At 45.4% G+C, this 19,594-nt stretch overlaps 1 protein-coding gene and 1 long non-coding RNA gene across 2 annotated transcripts; one reads left to right on the top strand and one right to left on the bottom strand.

The window, feature by feature from the left end:
- Window positions 1-317: 317 nt before the first annotated feature.
- LOC133005136 (uncharacterized) lies at window positions 318-3,116 on the top strand. The gene is made up of 2 exons (XR_009678357.1): window positions 318-487; window positions 2,279-3,116. It is a non-coding gene; the product is annotated as an uncharacterized LOC133005136 (long non-coding RNA).
- Window positions 3,117-4,775: 1,659 nt separating this feature from the next.
- Window positions 4,776-7,797, bottom strand: LOC133004593 (F-actin-monooxygenase mical1-like). The gene is made up of 4 exons (XM_061074062.1): window positions 7,716-7,797; window positions 7,032-7,125; window positions 6,695-6,768; window positions 4,776-5,739 (listed from the first exon to the last, which is right to left on the bottom strand). The coding sequence occupies exons 1-4, from the start codon at window positions 7,795-7,797 to the stop codon at window positions 5,543-5,545; spliced, it is 447 nt and encodes a 148-aa protein (XP_060930045.1). The 3' UTR covers window positions 4,776-5,542.
- Between the last annotated feature and the right edge of the window lie 11,797 nt (window positions 7,798-19,594).

Genomic DNA, 19,594 nt, shown 5'->3' with positions numbered 1-19,594 from the left:
TCCTCAGGTTTTCAAAATAAGACACATTCTTATTGAAACACGTTGGACAGTTGATAAGTATAGAAACAAACAGGAAGTGACATCAGGAGCCGTCCCTACTTTAAACAGTGTTTAATTACACAAACCTGCTCAGTGACCAACACACAGAGAAGAAGCTGATGAATGAAACAATGGTCCAACATGTCTGATCTGATATTTATCTTCAGGTCACAGACTGGACTGAGGTCAGCAGCATGTTGAGAGTCTGTGTTGACATGATGACGATCCACAACCACAGGAGGACACATTCTAATATTCATATTTCTTTATCCAGGTTGAGGAACTGCAGACTGTCAGAGATCAGCTGTTCTTCTCTGGCTTCAGCTCTGAGGTCAAACCCCTCTCATCTGAGAGAACTGGATCTGAGGAACAACGACCTGCAGGCCTCAGCAGTGAAGGAGCTGCTTGATCTACAGCAGAGTCCAACCTGTCGACTGGAGACTCTGAGGTCAGTAGATGGGTGGAGTCAGTCCACGCTGCTTTCATCAGTATTTTACTAAACACAGTCAGTCTCACAGATCCAGGGTCTGTGCTACCAAGCAGGATTTGTGGTTATCAGGTTCACTTCAGGTTTAGTTTTTTCAGTCCTACGAAGCTCGTCCACTTCTTAACGAGGTAAATCACCATGGTAACTTCTGATGAACGGCTCACCTGCTCCAGGTTAAGTTGGAGATCAACCCGTATCAAAGCTCCGCCCACTGACCACAGTGACTCTCCACTGTTGTGTGGTGCACACTCTCCTTAAAGGGACGGATAAGGGAAGTTTAAATCAACGTCTGGTTGGTTCAGTTGATCTCTAACTCACCCAGAACATCTCAATGTCTCCAGACTCATCCTGTCCCCAAAACACCAGATGACCTCAGTCAGCTTCCTGGAGACAGGTCCATGTGTATGTCCTCAGAGACAGTGAGACAGTGAGTGTCCTCAGAGACAGTGAGACAGTGTGTGTCCTCAGAGACAGTGAGACAGTGTGTGTCCTCAGAGACAGTGAGACAGTGTGTGTCCTCAGAGACAGTGAGACAGTGTGTGTTCTCAGAGACAGTGTGTGTCCTCAGAGACAGTGAGACAGTGTGTGTCCTCAGAGACAGTGAGACAGTGTGTGTCCTCAGAGACAGTGTGTGTCCTCAGAGACAGTGAGACAGTGTGTGTCCTCAGAGACAGTGAGACAGTGTGTGTCCTCAGAGACAGTGAGTCAGTGTGTGTCCTCAGGGACAGTGTGTGTCCTCAGAGACAGTGAGACAGTGTGTGTCCTCAGAGACAGTGTGTGTCCTCAGAGACAGTGAGACAGTGTGTGTCCTCAGAGACAGTGAGACAGTGTGTGTCCTCAGAGACAGTGTGTGTCCTCAGAGACAGTGAGACAGTGTGTGTCCTCAGAGACAGTGAGACAGTGTGTGTCCTCAGAGACAGTGAGTCAGTGTGTGTCCTCAGAGACAGTGTGTGTCCTCAGAGACAGTGAGACAGTGAGTGTCCTCAGAGACAGTGAGACAGTGTGTGTCCTCAGGGACAGTGTGTGTCCTCAGAGACAGTGAGACAGTGTGTGTCCTCAGAGACAGTGAGACAGTGTGTGTCCTCAGAGACAGTGAGACAGTGTGTGTCCTCAGAGACAGTGTGTGTCCTCAGAGACAGTGAGACAGTGTATGTCCTCAGAGACAGTGAGTCAGTGTGTGTCCTCAGAGACAGTGAGACAGTGAGTGTCCTCAGAGACAGTGAGACAGTGTGTGTCCTCAGGGACAGTGTGTGTCCTCAGAGACAGTGAGACAGTGTGTGTCCTCAGAGACAGTGTGTGTCCTCAGAGACAATGAGACAGTGTGTGTCCTCAGAGACAGTGAGTCAGTGTGTGTCCTCAGATACAGTGAGACAGTGTGTGTCCTCAGAGACAGTGTGTGTCCTCAGAGACAGTGAGACAGTGTGTGTCCTCAGAGACAGTGAGACAGTGTGTGTCCTCAGAGACAGTGAGACAGTGTGTTTCTTCTTGTCTTCCACTCGTCTTGTTAGTAAACAACAGATTCAGATCTGATCAGAACTGATCAGGTGGATCTTTGTCACAGCTCTGAGATCAGTGGGACTGAAGCCTCTCCTCATCACCATGGTAACCAGGAGCTCTTCATACAGAGCAGAACCTCTGCTGAGGTCCATCCGACTGAAGTCCCTGCTGCTCTTTCTACTGGATGAGCTGCATCACTGACTCACAGCTGATGAAGTGAGTCTCTGTGACACTGATGTCTTCTTCTCTCAACAGGTGGGAGGAGTCTGACTGGAGCTGAGTGTGAAGAGGACAGTGTGTGTGGACGGAGGCTGAGCTGTGTCCTGAGGATCCAGAGGCTGAAGCAGCAGCAGCTTGTGTGTAGTCTCCAATCTACACAACCCCTAATCTGCATGTGTTTGTGAGATGAAGCCGGAGCACCTGGAGAAAACACGTGGAGAACATGCAGACTCCACACAGGAAGACCCATCTGAACCGGATTCAAACCAGCAACCTTCCTGCCCAGATTGTGTTTATTCACATGAAGAATGTGTTTATTGAAATGACACAACACAAGCAGAATATATAAACCCTCTATAAAGAGTCACATACAGTGTGTTTAAGTTTGTCTTTATTATTGTCCACCTTTGTCCCTCAGTATGTCTCCATGTGTGTAGAACCACATTCTGTGTAGATGTTTGTTTATGATCTTAAAGTTCCTGGATTCACGTCACAAATTGATTTAGTTCAACACAAAGTTCAACACATTGAAATCACTTTGAGTTTAAAATCAGAGTTTTGTCTTTGACACAAAAGATCAAAACTCTGGACTTAAAAATTGGGACGTTTTCATTTCTGCATCAGGTGCAGAGCGGTGGTGGCTTTTCTACTTTTGACCCACAGGTGGCGCTGCAGTATAACAGCAGCACATCCCAGTCAAAGCCTTTTAGCATGCTGGGAAATAATTGATGATGGGAGGTTCGCAGCAGAGACAAGGGACAGAACGTGTCTGACTTTAAATGTTCACGTCTCTCCGTCGTGTTGACTGTCGACATTAAATGAACCTTCCAATATAATTTGACAATCAGCTCTAAATAAAAGCTTTTGATGTAAACCTGTCTCATGTAACTTGTGTTGGTCTCTCACAAGCTCTCAAGGCTCATTGAACCCAACACACAATGAAACATGTTCTTATGATCCACGTGCACATTTTAATTACTCATCCGTCTTTCACACGTTTTCTTTGCTCTTCGTTATTATATAAATATCATAAAGAAAAGTGAAGGTGTGCAGATACAACAGATGTGAACAGCCTCCATGTTTTCAACTCTGACTTCAGAGCTCATCAACACAATAACTTCACAAAATCATTGAGACCAAATGTATTAATTAACGCATTTCCGGTTTCATGCCCAACAATACCGGCAGAAACCACCGAAGATTTAGAAGAATGAATATGGACCAAATAGAAGAGCGTTTGGCAGAAGAGATCTGACAGTATGACCACTTGTATAACCCGTCACTGACTGGAGGATTTGTCCTATGAGGAGCAGCGGTGGCGACGTAAATAAACAGTCGTCGACGACTGCCACACACAAAGAAGGCGTCTCTAAGGTCGTCTTTGACAGAAAACGTTACTCCACCTAGTGTTCTGGAGGTGAATTGCTTTGCAAACCCTGGAGAAGCATAAATTAAAACAAGTCCTTTTGCACAGCTGCTTGAAAAGCTGCAGCCGCAGTTGCAGAAGCATGCGCCGGCCTTAACGTATTGACATTCAAGGACGTACGTTTAGCTTTTTGTCAAATGACATTTAACAACAATAACAACAATATTAATAATAATAATGCAGTTGTACGTTTAAACCATCAATTTACAAATAAATGCCTTTTATTATTACTATTATTATTATTCAAATTATTATTTTTCGAAACTTTAAAAGACTGGATGTTGTCAGGATTCAATATTTTAGCTGGTGTGTGGGTCTGACTGAACTCTTTGCAATAAAGAAAGGAGGGGGGGAAAGCATGATTGTCCGATCTGGTATAAGTGAGCAGAATGTTCTTTAAATATCAGAAGTAAATGTACAAAATGAGTTTTACTGTTACTTCTGCCAAGGAGCTGATGACTCGTGTTTTTGTTTTGAGGATAATTCAGTGATTTAATGAAATATTACAGGACTGTGAGTGAACTGGTGCAGATCCAAATAAAGATCCACATCTAGTGAATTTAAAAATCTGTTGATCTGAATAATTCTTCCACCTCTGATGAGTTTCTCCTGTGTTCATGTTTTATATACTTTTAACCAGATGAACATCCGTCCTGCAGGACACACGTTATTCAACACATCCACTGTGTTCACACCTGGAAACACCGGAGAACTTCAACGTATGATCAGAGACAAGAAAAATAAGAAATCAGCAAAGTGCAGGATCTTTATTTGATATAATGTGAAGTGCTGCGGCACAAAATGGCAGCGGAGCGATAAATCCATAAGGCTTCTTCTGAACTAAACCAAACTGCTGAGTGTCTCCATCGTTCACGAGGAGAAACACCTGCAGATGATAAACCATAGAGTTTATAAATAGATGAACCAGTTTCGTGTCCTTAACGTTCACCGACAATCCGCCTGTGTTCGTAAAACTCACTTCCACCTACAGAAAGATACAAAATAAAACAGCAGAGTGTGCAAATCCATCTGTGGAACCCCCCGACTCTGACCCGAGAAGCCGGGACCTTCGACCTTTGACCCCTGAGTGTGACCTGCGATCAGGGGGAGGACGTGGTGAACAGCAGGAAGTGCTACACAATTCAGAAACCTTCAAAAATAAGAAACTAAAATAAGGAATAACTGGATTTTACTGCAATAATTCTAATATTTAAACTCTTATTATTATCTTTAAACTCTAATCGTATTTCTATTCAATATACCAAATAATAATAGAAGTATGATATGTACTTTATATTACATCTGGGTGTACAACAGTACTTATTCAAAACATCAATCTCTGTTAAACCCACAGTGACCCTGTGTGTTCTACAGATCAGGCTCTCAGGCGCCGCAGGTTTCCCCCCCGATGTGATGTCACACGTCTGAGACACCTGAACCAGGTCCGAGGCCGGGTCAGGTGATCTGCCGCCTGGTGGTGGTTGTTCAACGGTGCAGAAGACACTAAAGATCCTGTGACTCTGCCATGTGTGTGGACTCCTCAGATCTCCAGGGTTATGTCTCCCTCTAGGGGCCGGAGTGTTCCTGTGAATCCTGATGATTTGAGTCCTGATGATTTGAGTCCTGATGATTCGAGTCCTGATGATTTGAGTCCTGATGATTTGAGTCCTGATGATTTGAGTCCTCGCCGCCGTGGAAGCGCTCGTGGTTGGATTCTGCAACGACTCTGCAGCTTCTTTGGCTTCGCAAAAAAGTTGAGTCTCAAGGTTTCAAGTCAGCAGATTAGAGAGCTTCTGCTTCCCTTGTACATACAGGTCCATGCTGCACGAGTGTGTGTGTGTGTGTGTGTCAGTGTATGGGTGGGGGGAGGAGTCTTATGATGCCCAGTGAACCTGAGATCCTGCCTTGGAGTGCCGTCTGGCCTCCATGATGGAGAAGGCCTCCTGCTCCTCGCTCATCTCCTTCAGCCTCTTCTCCTCCAGGAAGGAGACCAGCGAGTCCCTCATGTCCACCACCTCGATCATCTGCTGCAGGACCCGCTCCTCCTCCACCTCCTGCTCCTGCGTCTTGTCTGCCGGACAAACACAAGGACACACACTTTGAAGCAGCTATGACCAACATATTTATAATAATAGATGATGTAAAAACAATAGGAAGGGTGTCTCCTGAATCTGTAGCTCCCCTGGTCCCCTCAGCTTTATCAGCTCCACATGTTTTTGTGTTTGTTTGTCTGTTTGTTATTTATCAGGATTACTGACAATCTGCTGCACAGAGAGTGAGAGTGAAGCTGGTGGAAGGAGGTGATACGGGTCAGGAAACAACCGATTAAATGCTGGTGATGATCCAGGAGGATTTTTCCTCTATCGTTACGTTGTGAGATCTCAGAGAATCAATCAACGAACATATTTATCTATGAGTTTGTTCAGTTAGATGCAGCTTGATTGAATTTAAGGAGCCGACTAATATGAGGCTAAACCAGTGAGTTAATCAAATCAAGTGGTGTTTTTTTCAGTTCCTCCACTGAGGTTTGGAACTTGATTTAATCACAATGAGGGAGTTTGGGACGTGAGAGACAGTAACTTGGAAACACTGACTGGGTTTGGACTCAGAAGCTTCACATTAACTTTACAATTAAGGATTTTATGACCCACAAGGATCTGAATAACACACACGAGCGTCTGAATAATGTTTGAAGACGGACTTGCAAAATGTGAACCTGCCAAACTATAAATAGAATCGAGGAAATGAACAATCATCACAACGTTTAGGCTTCAAACATCCCATAATGCAGCACTCTCTGCAGGAGCCAGTGTTACTCAGTACTCGCTCGTTAAGAAAGGAATGTCTGATGTTGGTAATGAAATGGTTCTTGTATATTACACCCTGGACAAAGATGATGTTATGTTCAGTGATGTTAACGTGAACAATGACAGTATTCAGCTCTGTAGCTGCAGCAGAATCAAAAGCTCTCTTCAACAGTCGTTAACAACTCGTGTTTTCATGAGCGCACAGAAAACCACACACACCATTCAGCTCCATGAACTTCCTGAGCTCCAGCTCCAACATGCTCTGCTTGTCCTCCAGCTCCAGCTGTCGAGACCTGGGAGAGAAACACAAACATCGGCCGAGTCACGACAACGTGGCGACAGAAGCAAGTCATCGCAAAAGGATGAGCAGCGACTCCAGTCTGAACACACAACACAGAACAGACAACACAGTGTGTCCTGAGGCGGAAGTCTGATGTTATGGACGCTCTTGCAGCCGTGACACTTCTACCACGCACACAAAAGATGTGTTGTGTTCCCCAGTGTTGACGAGACAGGAGTTCACTGTGCAGCAACTGTTTACAAGTGAGTCACTCACGCCACCATGAGGTCAGACTCCTCAGAAACCAACGCGTTCTTCTCGTGGACGAGTTGGATCCAATGCTCGATCATGTCGGGGGAGCCGCTGCTGCCTGGAGGAGGAGGAAACACACAGTTCTGTCTTCAGTGTGTTTAACAGAAGCCAAAGTGCTTTCATACATGTGACTGAAATGATGCAGGAGGCTTTAAAATGTGACAAAGCTTCTATAAACTACAGTAGTTGATGTCTTCTGGCTGAAGGAAACACAACTTCTGGTTAAAATCTGTTTAAACTGTTCGGCTCATAAAAGAAAACGTTTTAAAAGTCCCTTAAAAAGAAATAAACAAGGCCCTTTATCATATGAGGAATTAGAAATCCTGAATGTTTGGTTACGTGTGGTTCTTACTGGCCTCTCCTCTCAGAGTTACAGCACGTCTGTATAAATATGCAACATGTATGATATGTTGTACATGTATGTGTGTGAATGTAAACATATGTGCACGGTCACAACTTGATAGCAAATGTAAAAATGTGAGAATAAAGTATTCTCAAATAAAAATGTTTACTGCAGCTCGTTCATCATCACCGAAGGAAAAACTTTAAATTCTCCTGTTGATTCAAAGAACCTCAGCTCGTTAAATTTTAAGATTTCTGGAACAAAATCATCATCATCTTGAATCTGAGTGAGATTTACTTACGAGCCCAACTCGTCCATGATGTCAAACACGTCCTGGATGTTCTCGGTGTTCTTCTTCCACACGTAGTCGCCCTCCTGACGGCCCATGTCTGCTGGCGGCGGGGGGGTTTCTTTCAGACACGAGGAGAGAGAGAGAGAGAGAAAAAGGCACAAAAATGATTCTGGATAATAATCCTGCAGTTTAATATCCAGACATCATCAGGGACAGAAAGTCCTCAGGGATTACGGACGAGTTGTGAGACAGCAGGCGTCTCCAGGAGGACGCAGCAGGTCTTTGTTGGAGCTCTAATCTGATCTGGACCTGACTCACAGGAGGGGGGGGGGGGCGGCAGCGTCAGGCTCTGAAAACACTGGACGACTCTGCTGGGCATGAACACGGGGGGGAGCAAGAATAAAATCTGTGCATTGGAATTTCTCTGCTCTGCCTGGTCCAAAATATTAAAGATTAAAAGTTCAGCAGTAATAATAACACAGATTTATGATGTGTTATAGTTATATAATGAGCTGGTGCAGTTTGAGAACACTTATCTAATGACTGATCCCACAGAGCAGCAGGTACCCAGGAGGATTAGCACACTTTAAAACAAACAGGTTATCCACTCCAGTTTCCTGCCTTCTTTTCTCTTATATAATGGATTAGTGACTCTTCACATGGAGGCCTGACCTTGTCACGGCTCTCTGCTGGAGGAGGAGGAGGAGGAGGAGGAGGAGGAGGAGGAGGAGGAGGAGGAGGAGGAGGAGGAGGAGGAGGAGGAGGAGGAGGAGGAGGAGGAGGAGCAGAGACTCGTACCTGCAACAGGTCGAGCAGGAGAAAAACCTGAACTGCCAGAGAGCGGAGGCACTTGTTGAGCATTAAAGCAAAAGTCATGAAATCTGTGGATAACAACTGGAGGGAAAAGCTCTTGTTGTTTCTGCTCCTGCATGAATCCACATGTAAACAATGTAAAACATGATATCTACATATTAAAGCCTGATTCTAACTCAGTCTCTCCACTCTCTGATGAGCTCTGATGTCTCTGATGCTCTCACATCATCACAGAGGATCAATCACATTCTCATGGAGATTAAAGCACAAACAACACGATGCAGCGTCACAACCTGAGGCACTGATCCAGATTTCAATGCAGAGACTTTAACAGTAACTCACCTGTTCTTCCCCCCCCCTCATATCTACAGGTAAATGCACAGAGGATAATATATAATGATAAAAACAACACCTCTCGTGCCACAAGTCGGCTGCAGCATCAGATTTCACTCTGCGGCAAAAACCCGTGGCTGGTCAGAGATTCAGCTCAGACTGGAAACCACTCAGCCAACGTCTCTGAACACAAGCAGGAATCACAACATTCTCCTCAGAATACAAATGAAGCAGCTCTGGTGCTCGGCAGGAATAAAAGAAAAAAACAATACAAATCCTCCAAAAAGATGCAACTCTGCAAACGGTTTCTAATTCCTCCAGATACAGGTGGTTCCTCTGAGGGAGAGATGCTGGTGGGATGTGATGGGATGGGATGTAGTGGGATGGGATGTGATGGATGTGCTGGGACTCACCTGGACTCTGTGCACTGCTGCAGGAGCTCGGCTTCTCTGACTCTCCTGCGCAAAGCTCGTCCTGGTCTGCACGGATTAATGCGTCTGGGACTCGACTAACACCTGTGGTCAGGTCGGAGCTTACATCCATAGAGAGGAGAGGCAATGGGGGGGGTGGACACTCTCACAGGTGGAGAGGATCCAGCTCAGGCTGCTGCTGCTGCTGCATCGCTCCTCTCTGCTCACAAGCTGCAGGTTTATGAGGAGAAAGTGAAGTGGAGCAGGAGGAGCGACTCCTCCACAGGAACCTGAACCTCCACGAGCCGGTGCGTGCACGTGTACGCGCCCAGCAGACTGAGCACGCTCCTCAGCACAGAGAGAAGAGCATTGACTTTTTTATTTTGGCTCTGCACCAAATTGCACACACTCTGGAAATCACAATATTAAAGCAAGTGAATCAATAAAGAGAAGCTGGTGTTTTCCTCCAGGTCCAGAGGCGGATCCATGATGATTCAGTAAGTTTACTGTTAGCTCTTTGCATTTGAGCAAAGCCACAAATCATTGGATATATCTTCAAAAGAAGCTTGGAAGAGAATCATTCACAAATTGTCATATTTCTTGATTTATTAATTTGTTTAAATTAATAAATCATGACCCAGGCCCTGGATCCGCCCCTGCTTGGGTCCTCCAGGAAACTAAAGGGAAATCAGTTGAGTTGTTTTTGAGTGATCCTGCAAACTAACATTCAAATGCAGGCGTAACTTATTTAATAATGCAGCAACATAAAGTAAGTATATGTACAACATTACACCCTCAAATTTCTGTGCTTTTATATTTTTACATTTGTATAATTCCATGTAGGTATATTTGTTATTTATTCTCAACCTGGAAACCCAAACTTTCTACTGAACAGATAAAATAACATATTAATGATCTCTGAAGGACAAATTTTAAATGATCTGTATTTTTATTACATATCATTCATACACTTGTTTCTGACAGCAAACGATTGAGGGTTCAGCATCTTGTCCAAGGGCACCAGGAAGACAGAGTTGAAGAACCCGGGGATCGAACCACCGACCTTCAGGTTAGAGGTCACACAAACTGATGTTTCCACTGCAGCTTGTCCTGTATAAACCTGCAGCAGTGAACACTGTGGTCTTCAGAGGGGACAGGTAACAGGCTTATGTATTAATCTGCATCAGGTAATCATGTCACCTGCCACATGCGCGCACACACACGCAGACACACACACACACACACACACACACACACACACACAGACAGACACACACAGGTCACCGTGACACAGTCGGCCTCCTCTGTTCCTGTGTTTACTGAACACAAACCAAACCTGCTTGTGCCGTGCAAAAAATATCCAGAGATATTTCAGATCCGCAGCTGCAGACTCGTCCTCAAGGCCGATAAACTCCCCCCCCCCGACCCTGTGAAGAACATCAGCAGTCAGACTTTCTCATCGTGTTGTCATGGTTACAGGTTCAACGGGTTGTCATGGTCATTTCCCATTTGTGGTGTAATTTTCTTTTGAGAACCAGAACGTGATGAAGTCTTTTCTCCAATCAGGAGAGCAATCACAGTGATTACAGGGATACGGCTTTTACTGGATCTATCGGTCAATGGTCCAAAATTACAAATTACAAAAAACAAATGCAGCTCTATACACATAGGATTAACTATTAACATGTTATTAGTCAGAGATATTATGAGGCTTGTCCTGTATGACACCCTCTTCTTTACCAGCTATGGTCACTCAATTCAAATTCTACTATTGAAATTTGTTTGGTCACATGAGTTTGTGGCACTGACAGAAATAAACGCGGTTTTTCTATAAAATTCGCCGCTGATTGGACAGATGCATTGTCCAAGTGTTTTGTGTTTTGTTGTTTTTCTTTTGTTCACCTATTTGCTGTTGTGTTGTCGCATCAGAGTCACTGTACATCACACAGGTGTTTAACACCAACGCAAGAAACTGCTTGAAGATTTGTAGAATTCGATCAATGACAGAAAACAAAATGGATAAAATTGTTCATCACGGTCTATTAAATTGGGATATGATTATTGGGATTCACACAGAATCAGTTGAGAAACTCTTAAAAGATCAAATAACCTGACGCACAACTTTCCTTCAACTTCTGTAAATGGACTGAACTGCGTCTGTATTGAAACACAAACACACTCTGTCAATTTATTTTTTGTGAACAAACAGAAAAACAAAACCTCCTCGATGGAGTTAAGAAAGTAGCAAGAACAAAATGTAATAATATTCCACTACAAGGTGAATAATTCATAAGTGATGTTACTGACGGTTCCACTCACTCCTTCTTCAGCTCCTCCCCCATCAGAGCTGCCTGGAGGAACATATACATATACAGTATATCTATATACTGCAGAAATACATATATACATACATTCCCAGAATTCTCTACAGCAGCATCACAGTTGATCTGTGCGACTTAATAACTTTCCATCAGGAAGAAAAGAGACGACAAGAAAACACAGGAAGAAACAGGATTGTGTTAGTTTTAGTTTGGTCAGAAGTAAAAGGTCAGAGGTTACGAGTCAGGACTGACATCAGTGATGGCCTTCTTTGCTTTCTCATCAGAGCTGCGTCTCTCCTGTATGGCCTCCTCCACCTCTCCTGTCAGCACAGACAGATCGGCCTCCATCTTCTTCTTGTGGTTCATCAGACCTGAGTTCTACAAGGAACAGGAAGCCGACATGGAATCACTCTCTGTGAGTTAATCAGAGAGTTTATCGACGATCAGCCGGTTCCCAATGAATCTCACCTGTGTGTAGAGCATGTTCACTCTCTCTACGACCTCCAGAGCGGGTTGCTCCTTTAAGGCCGACTGGTTTCTACCTTGGCTCTGGACAGCTGCTCCACGTTGGAGGCCAGGTCATCGGCCTCCAGTCTGAACTCCGTCTTCTCCTTCTCCAGTTTCTGTTTGCTTCTCTGCAGATTGTCGATCTGCAGAGTTCCGCCAGCGTGTCCGAGTTCCCTGGACTCATTGGCACACATTGATGAGAATTAAACATATTTCCTCAAGTAGGACTTCTTAGGACTTTAAGTATGTTGTTCTGGACACCTCATAGAAATGATCTATGCTGAAAAATACACAATCACAAATACAATGAGCACGAGACAACTTGTGTAGGAGGAATAAGTCCGGATCTGCTCTGAATTTGTAGACTTCATTTGTATTAGTCTCATGTTTATTAGATATTAAAAAGTGAAAACATAATCACAAGAGTTTAGAACAGAATGTCTGATCACACGTGGTTCCTCTGCTCCATGTTGATATGAGACGTTTGTGGTTTGTCTCTGTGAAGCTGTCACTTCAGTTTAATCCTCACTGTTGGCTCGGTGACGTCTTCCCGCTGGTTGTTGCTCGTGCTGACGTCACACAGCAGGAACCTTCTCACGTGTCTCCTGAGGAGCTGGCTCGCAGTCCGGAGACCAGGGGCTGAAGAAGCAGGATCTGGGCAGTGACGTAGGAGGGGAAGCGTCTGGTGGAGTAGTTCTGGGGCAGCAGGTGGAGCAGACATTGTTCAAACATGACTCTCACATAAACCATCATGCAAACCCAATAATATCCATCTCAAACACACACCTACACGTGTACAGGTCCTGAAGGTCTCTTCACACTGACTCAATCTGGTGAATCAAATGACACCTGCTTGATGGAGGAGACAAGAAGTCATTACTGCTGCAGAACAAATCCTGTTGTTAGATATGATCTGCACGTGCATTTAAAAAGGGTTCCAGCATTATAGACAACGTGATAATAACATACTGCTCTGATACAGTGGGATAACATTAACAACTGCCCCCCCCCCCACACAACGGTCAAATGATGCATCACAATGCAGCTGTATTTCTCTAGATCTATAAACCAACACTGTGACTGGACGTGTTTGACTCCAGAGTTTCTGAGGCTCATTTAAACATCATGATGAATCACATTGTACGGCTCAGTCCCAGGAGACGCTCCCAGTCAGGACTCAGTGTGAAAGATCTGGATTCATGATCCCACACCGTCCATTAGAAACTAAATACATGATCCTAAGTTTATTATCGACATCATAACATCACAATAAAACATGAACTATGAACCAGTTCATCTTCATGGGTATGAACTGGACTTTGAACTGGTTTCTAGAGTGAACTGGTTCCACAGGGAGGAGGAGGAGCCTGAGAACAGGGAGCGGTCAGACTCCATTTTCACCTGGATGAGCAGAAGGAAGGAAAGTGAGCAGGTGAGTGTGAACACAACTTTCTGAAAGTTTGACTGTCTCACTCTCACACCTGCTGTTAACATCCGTCTGCTGATCACATGACTCTAAGTTTGTCAGTTCACACCTGGTGACAGACGTCATGTGATCGGATCCCAGAGACAGATGTGAACAGCAGGTCTGGATCAAAGAGCCTTCAAAGGACTAATGAACAGAGTTAACTCACAGTTTCACTTTTTATCTTCATCTGTTCATCAAGTGTTTAATAACACAACGTGTTTTCACAATCATACGTTACAGCAGTGGTCACCAACCAGTGGAGAGTCTTCACTGTGGATCCCAGGAAAGCTCTGGACTCACTGGCTGAGGTGTGAGGGACATCGACCTGCAGAGCCAGGTACACACACACACACACACACACACACACACACACACACACACACACACACACACACACACACACACACACACACACATAACTTCCTACTGGTTTTGTGTGAGTTTTTTAAAGTGAATATAAAGTTGAAGAGCTTGTGTTTGACCTTCATTTGGGCACAAAGCCATAGAACTGAGTGGAGATACAGAGTGCTGCTTCAAGCTGCTGACTGATGTGCTCTCAGTGTTACTGTCTATAAAGTTCTGTAATTCATTTCCAGCCTTTATGACGTGAACATGATACTAGATGTTGAGTTTCCTTCTCTTAGTGGCCGGGGGTTGAAGGACACATGAACTTTTACAAGCTTGTATTAATTAACTTTAATGTAGTTGATTGGTTTGAGTGTAGATTAGGAAATGCTCAAGTTGCAAAAATACTTTGTTATTCAACGTTTGTTTATGGCTATGCAGGTTTATTGGTGGATTTAAAAAGATATGACATGAAAAGGAACTTTATTATTGTACTTGTACACTAGTACACCTCCACACCCTTATTGACTGGTACCCTAAAACATATATTCATATGATTCATTTAATAATGTACTCTAATAATGTACTAATGGCTGAATAAATCAGGTGATTGATTGAAATATCCCAAAATAATTGAGGCTTTCTGAGGTCACCTGAGAAGAGAGAGACAACGTAAAGTCTGAGAGAGAGAGAGAGAGAGAGAGAGAGAGAGACTCTTGTCCTTCCTGAGGTTTCTGATGTGATCACTGTATTTCCTTGTATATAAGAAGTCCTGTGTACTCAAATAAATACCAGTAATACAAACTATGAAGCCCTGCATCTATTTCACAATAAAAACATTTAAAAATAAATGAATTGATTCAGTCGACAGAAACGCTGGAGTGCTTTTATTTGGAAATGGGTCGGCTACAGGAAGTGTTTAAATATTTGTGTTTGTGACGTTTTCAACAGATAAAGATTTAAACTGGTCTAAAGATCATTTCACTGTGTTCTGCTGTGAACTGAGCGCAGAACCAGAAGGAAATAGACCAGACCTTGAATATCTAGAAGAGTAGCGCGGCCTGAACCACAACTGAGCCGCGGTTGGCCCGGTGCAACATGGACGAGGACACTTCAGAGCAAGTTGGACCCTCACACACAAAGTAAGAGACCTGCTACAAACATGTGAAGCTTCAAACTGAATCCTCACAGAATGAACCAGTGACTGATGTGTTCTGAATAAAAACATGTTTGTGTTTGCAGAGGTCAGGACCACAGACTGAGAGCAGAGTCTCCAGGGTCCAGCTGTCTGTCTCAGAGGAGTCACCAGTTCAAAGATCTTCTTCTATTCTTCAGTAAAGAACCTGGACCCTCACACACAAAGTAAGAGACCGGCTACTGTCGGCGTGGTCGTTTATCCTAAATATGAGATGATGAGCCGAACTCGGTTTTGTTCAATCAAGTATTTATTTAGAAAACAATGAAAGGTATGAGCAGCAAAACAACGGGCATCCATCTCACTGCCCGGAATGCTAGCAGCCCCGGACAGTCTCGAGTCGCATCAGAACACAAAACCCATCAGAACGCATCCAACAGCCGGCGTCTGTAAGATTTTATAACAGTCCCTGGTTCCTCCTCGTGCGCAGGCGTAGTCCATCCTCTTGGCTTTGGAATAAGGAAGTGACAAGGAGCCACTCCCAAGGCCTTGACACAGCTGATGCTACGAGGGCCAAACTGTTGTTGGAGAAAAGATATTATGTTCCTGCTATATCGGCTGTACGTTCTGTTTGTACAGACCCACACTAGCTACATTTTCAAACCCTAACACTACAAACATGTGAAGCTCCAAACTGAATCCTCAGAGATTGAACCAGTGAATGATGTGTTCTGAATAAAAACATGTTTGTGTTTGCAGAGGTCAGGACCACAGACTGAGAGCAGAGTCTCCAGGGTCCAGCTGTCTGTCTCTGAAGAGTGACTGGTCCAGGAGACAGCCTCTTAACTTCAGTAATGAACCTGGACCCTCACCCACAGAGTAAGATATTGTTTCTACTGTGACCTGCTCTGAAGAGGATCTAGTTTCCTCTAGTGTGGCCCCTGCATTAGGACAGAGCTTCATTGAAGTTGGTGACTAATCTCTCAGAATCACTCAAAGAGCTCAGACCTCCACCAAGAACCAACACGCTCCTTATGAAATCACTTTGAAATCCACTAGAGATTGATTTTGATTTGGACCTGCTCCAAATTCCACACACTGGTAAACATCAATCCTCTGAACATGTCTGTGAAAGAGGAACCCCCCCCCGATCCGGTTCAGAGACCACAACCTTCCAGCAAGTTTACTGGTAATCTGTCGTTTTTTATAATCCCACTAACGAACCAACCAACACACAAACATACTGGGTGAAAAAAAAACCTCCTTGACAGCAGTAATGACAACCTGTGACTGTGACATGTGAGTGATCAGGACATGTCTTCACAGGGAGAGGAAGAGGAGTCATGTTTCTGAGGAGGAGCAGTCGTCCTGCTGTGCTTCGTGTCAGGACGTCCTGAAGGATCCAGTCTCCACCAGCTGTGGACACTGGTTCTGCAGACAGTGCATCACCTCATACTGGGACCAGTCTGGTTCTTCAGGAGACTCCTCCTGTCCCCAGTGTGGACAAAGATCCAGAACAGGAGCTGGAGGTCAGACAGCCGGTCAGAGCAGCACTGTACATGAGTCTGCTGATGTCTTCACTTCTGACAGCAGCAGGCGGCTGTGGCTGAGGGGTAGAGTGGTCGTCCTCCAACCTGAAGGTCGGTGGTTCGATCCCCAGTCTGAACCATCTGCATGCCGAAGTGTCCTTGGGCAAGATGCTGAACCCTCAATAGCCCCCCATAGAATAACAAAGTGCTGCAAGTAGATGCACTGTATGAATGTGTGTGCGAATGGGTGAATGTGTAACTGTACTGTAAAGCGCTTTGAGTGGTCATCATCAGACTAGAAAAACGCTATATAAATACAAATCCATTTACCAAATCCATTTACACGTGGTTTTATTTTGTTCCTTCATACAGCATCAACATTTAACATCGTTAGAAAAGCACAAAGTTAAAAAGCTTTTATTTTCTGTACTTTTTCTGTATCTGATGAAAACAATCAGCAGATTCTCAGATTCTCTGTCTCTGACATTGTTTCTTGTCTTTCAGCAGATCGTGGTCTGCAGGAGGTTTTTGATGAACATAAGCTCAGTGTGAAGGGGAGATGTGAACAAGTGACTGAAGGAAGTGATGAAACAGGAAGTAGAACCCTCCTCAACAGGATCTACACTGAGCTCTACATCACAGAGGGACAGAGTGAAGAGGTTAATACTCAACATGAGGTGAGGCAGCTTGAGACGGCTTCTAAGATGAAGATCCTCCACGACACTCCCATCAAGTGCCACAACATCTTTAAAGCCTCCACTGACCAGCAGAGACGCATCAGAGTCGTCCTGACCAACGGCGTCGCTGGCGTTGGAAAAACCTTCTCGGTGCAGAAGTTCACTCTGGACTGGGCAGAGGGTTTAGAGAACCAGGATGTGGGTCTGCTGACTGTGCTTTCGTTCAGGGAGCTGAACCTGGTGAAGGACCAGCAGCACAGTCTCCTCACGCTGCTCCGTGTTTTCCATCCAGCGTTACAGAAGCTCACGGCAGAGACGCTCGCTGTCTGTAAACCTTTGTTCATCTTTGACGGCCTGGATGAAAGCAGACCTTCTCTGGACTTCAACCACAGGGAGTTTGTGTCTGAGGTCACACAGAGGTCATCAGTCAACGTGCTGCTGACAAACCTCATCCGGGGGAATCTGCTTCCCTCAGCTCTCGTCTGGATAACCTCCAGACCTGCGGCGGCCAATCAGATCCCTCCTGCATGTGTCGACAGGGTCACAGAAGTACGAGGCTTCACTGACGCCCAGAAGGAGGAGTACTTCAGGAGGAGATTCAGTGATGAAGAGCTGTGCAGCAGAATCATCTCACACATCAAGACGTCCAGGAGCCTCCACATCATGTGTCAAATCCCAGTCTTCTGCTGGATCAGTGCTACAGTTCTGGAGCACATGTTGACCACAGACCAGAGAGGAGAGCTGCCCAAGACCCTGACTGACCTGTACTCACACTTCCTGCTGGTTCAGACAAAGAGGAAGAGCAACAAGTACGGTGAGGGACATGAGACCACTCCACAGCAGCTGACGGAGGCTGACAGGGACGTTCTCCTGAAGCTGGGGAGGCTGGCACTTAAACATCTGGAGGAAGGAAACATCATGTTCTACCAAGAAGACCTGGAGCTGTGTGGTATTAATGTCACTGAGGCCTCGGTGTACTCAGGAGTTTGTACTGAGATCTTCAGAAGAGAGAGTGTGATCTTCCAGAAATCAGTCTACTGCTTTGTTCATCTGAGCGTTCAGGAGTTCCTGGCTGCAGTCTACATGTTCCACTGTTACACCGAGAGGAACACAGAAGAACTCAAGAACTTCTTGGGAACATATGGGAACAGACACAGTACCTTCTCCCTGGATGACCTCCTGAAGAGAACCATGGAGAAATCCCTCTCCAGTACAAATGGTCATCTGGATCTGTTTGTTCGCTTCCTTCACGGCCTCAGTCTGGAGTCCAACCAGAGAGTCTTAGGAGGCCTGCTGGGTCGGACAGGGAACAATCCAGAGATCATCCAGAGAGTCATCAACAACCTGAAGGAGATGAAGAGTGATCACATTTCTCCTGACAGAAGCATCAACATCTTCCACTGTCTGACTGAGATGAACGACCACTCAGTTCATCAGCAGATGAAACAGTTCCTGACGTCAGAGAACAAATCAAAGGAGGAACTCTCTGAGATCCACTGCTCAGCTCTGGCCTACATGCTGCAGATGTCAGAGGAGCTTCTGGATGAGTTGGACCTGGAGAAGTTCAACACATCAGAACAGGGTCGATGGAGACTGATCCCAGCTGTGAGGAACTGCAGGAAGGCTCGGTGAGTGTGTGTGTGTGTGTGTGTGTGTGTGGCATGTGTGTGTGTGTGTGTATGTGTGTGTGTATGGGGGGGGGGGGGGTTGTGTGTGTGTTTGTGTGTGTGTGTGTGTATGTGTTTGTGTGTGTGGGGGGGGTTGTGTGTGTGTTTGTGTGTGTGTGTATGTGTTTGTGTGTGTGTGGGGGGGTTGTGTGTGTGTTTTTGTGTGTGTGTGTGTATGTGTGTGTGTGTGTGTGTGTATGTGTGTGTATGTGTGTGTGAGTGTGTGTGTATGTGTGTGTGTATTTGTGTGTGTGTGTGTGGGGGGTTTGTGTGTGTGTGTGTTTGTGTGTGCGTGTGTGTGTGTGTGTCTGTTGTGTGTGTGTGTGTGTGTGTGTGTGTGTCTGTGTCTGTGTGTGTGTGGGGGGGTGTGTGTGTGTGCGTGTGCGTGTGTGTGTGTGTATGTGTATGTGTGTGTGTGTGTGTCTGTGGGGGGGTGTGTGGGGGTGTGTCTGTGTGTGAGTGTGTGTGTTTGTGGGGGGGGTGTGTGTGTGGGGGGGTGTGGGGGGAGGGGGAGGGTATGTTTGTGTGTGGGGGGGAGGTGTGTGTGTGTGGGGGGGAGGGGGGTGTGAGTGAGTGTGTGTCTGTTGTGCGTGTGTGGCTGGGTATGAGTGTGTGTGTGTGTGTTTGTGGTGGGGGGGTGTGTGTGTGTGGGGGGGTGTGTGTGTGGGGGGGGAGGTGTGTGTGTGT

This window comes from Limanda limanda, chromosome 7, assembly GCF_963576545.1.
Source record: "Limanda limanda chromosome 7, fLimLim1.1, whole genome shotgun sequence".
In the NCBI taxonomy this organism is placed as follows: domain Eukaryota; kingdom Metazoa; phylum Chordata; class Actinopteri; order Pleuronectiformes; family Pleuronectidae; genus Limanda; species Limanda limanda.
This window is presented reverse-complemented; position numbering and strand designations above follow the sequence as displayed.

Excerpts from the sequence above, each read along its gene's own strand:
- LOC133004593 (XM_061074062.1), bottom strand. The coding sequence starts at position 7,797 with ATGGGCCGTCAGGAGGGCGACTACGTGTGGAAGAAGAACACCGAGAAC. Across the intron at positions 7,126-7,715 it reads TGACATCATGGACGAGTTGG|GCAGCAGCGGCTCCCCCGAC; the intron begins GCTCGTAAGTAA and ends CTCCTCCTCCAG. Across the intron at positions 5,740-6,694 it reads GAAGTTCATGGAGCTGAATG|ACAAGACGCAGGAGCAGGAG; the intron begins GTGTGTGTGGTT and ends TTTGTCCGGCAG.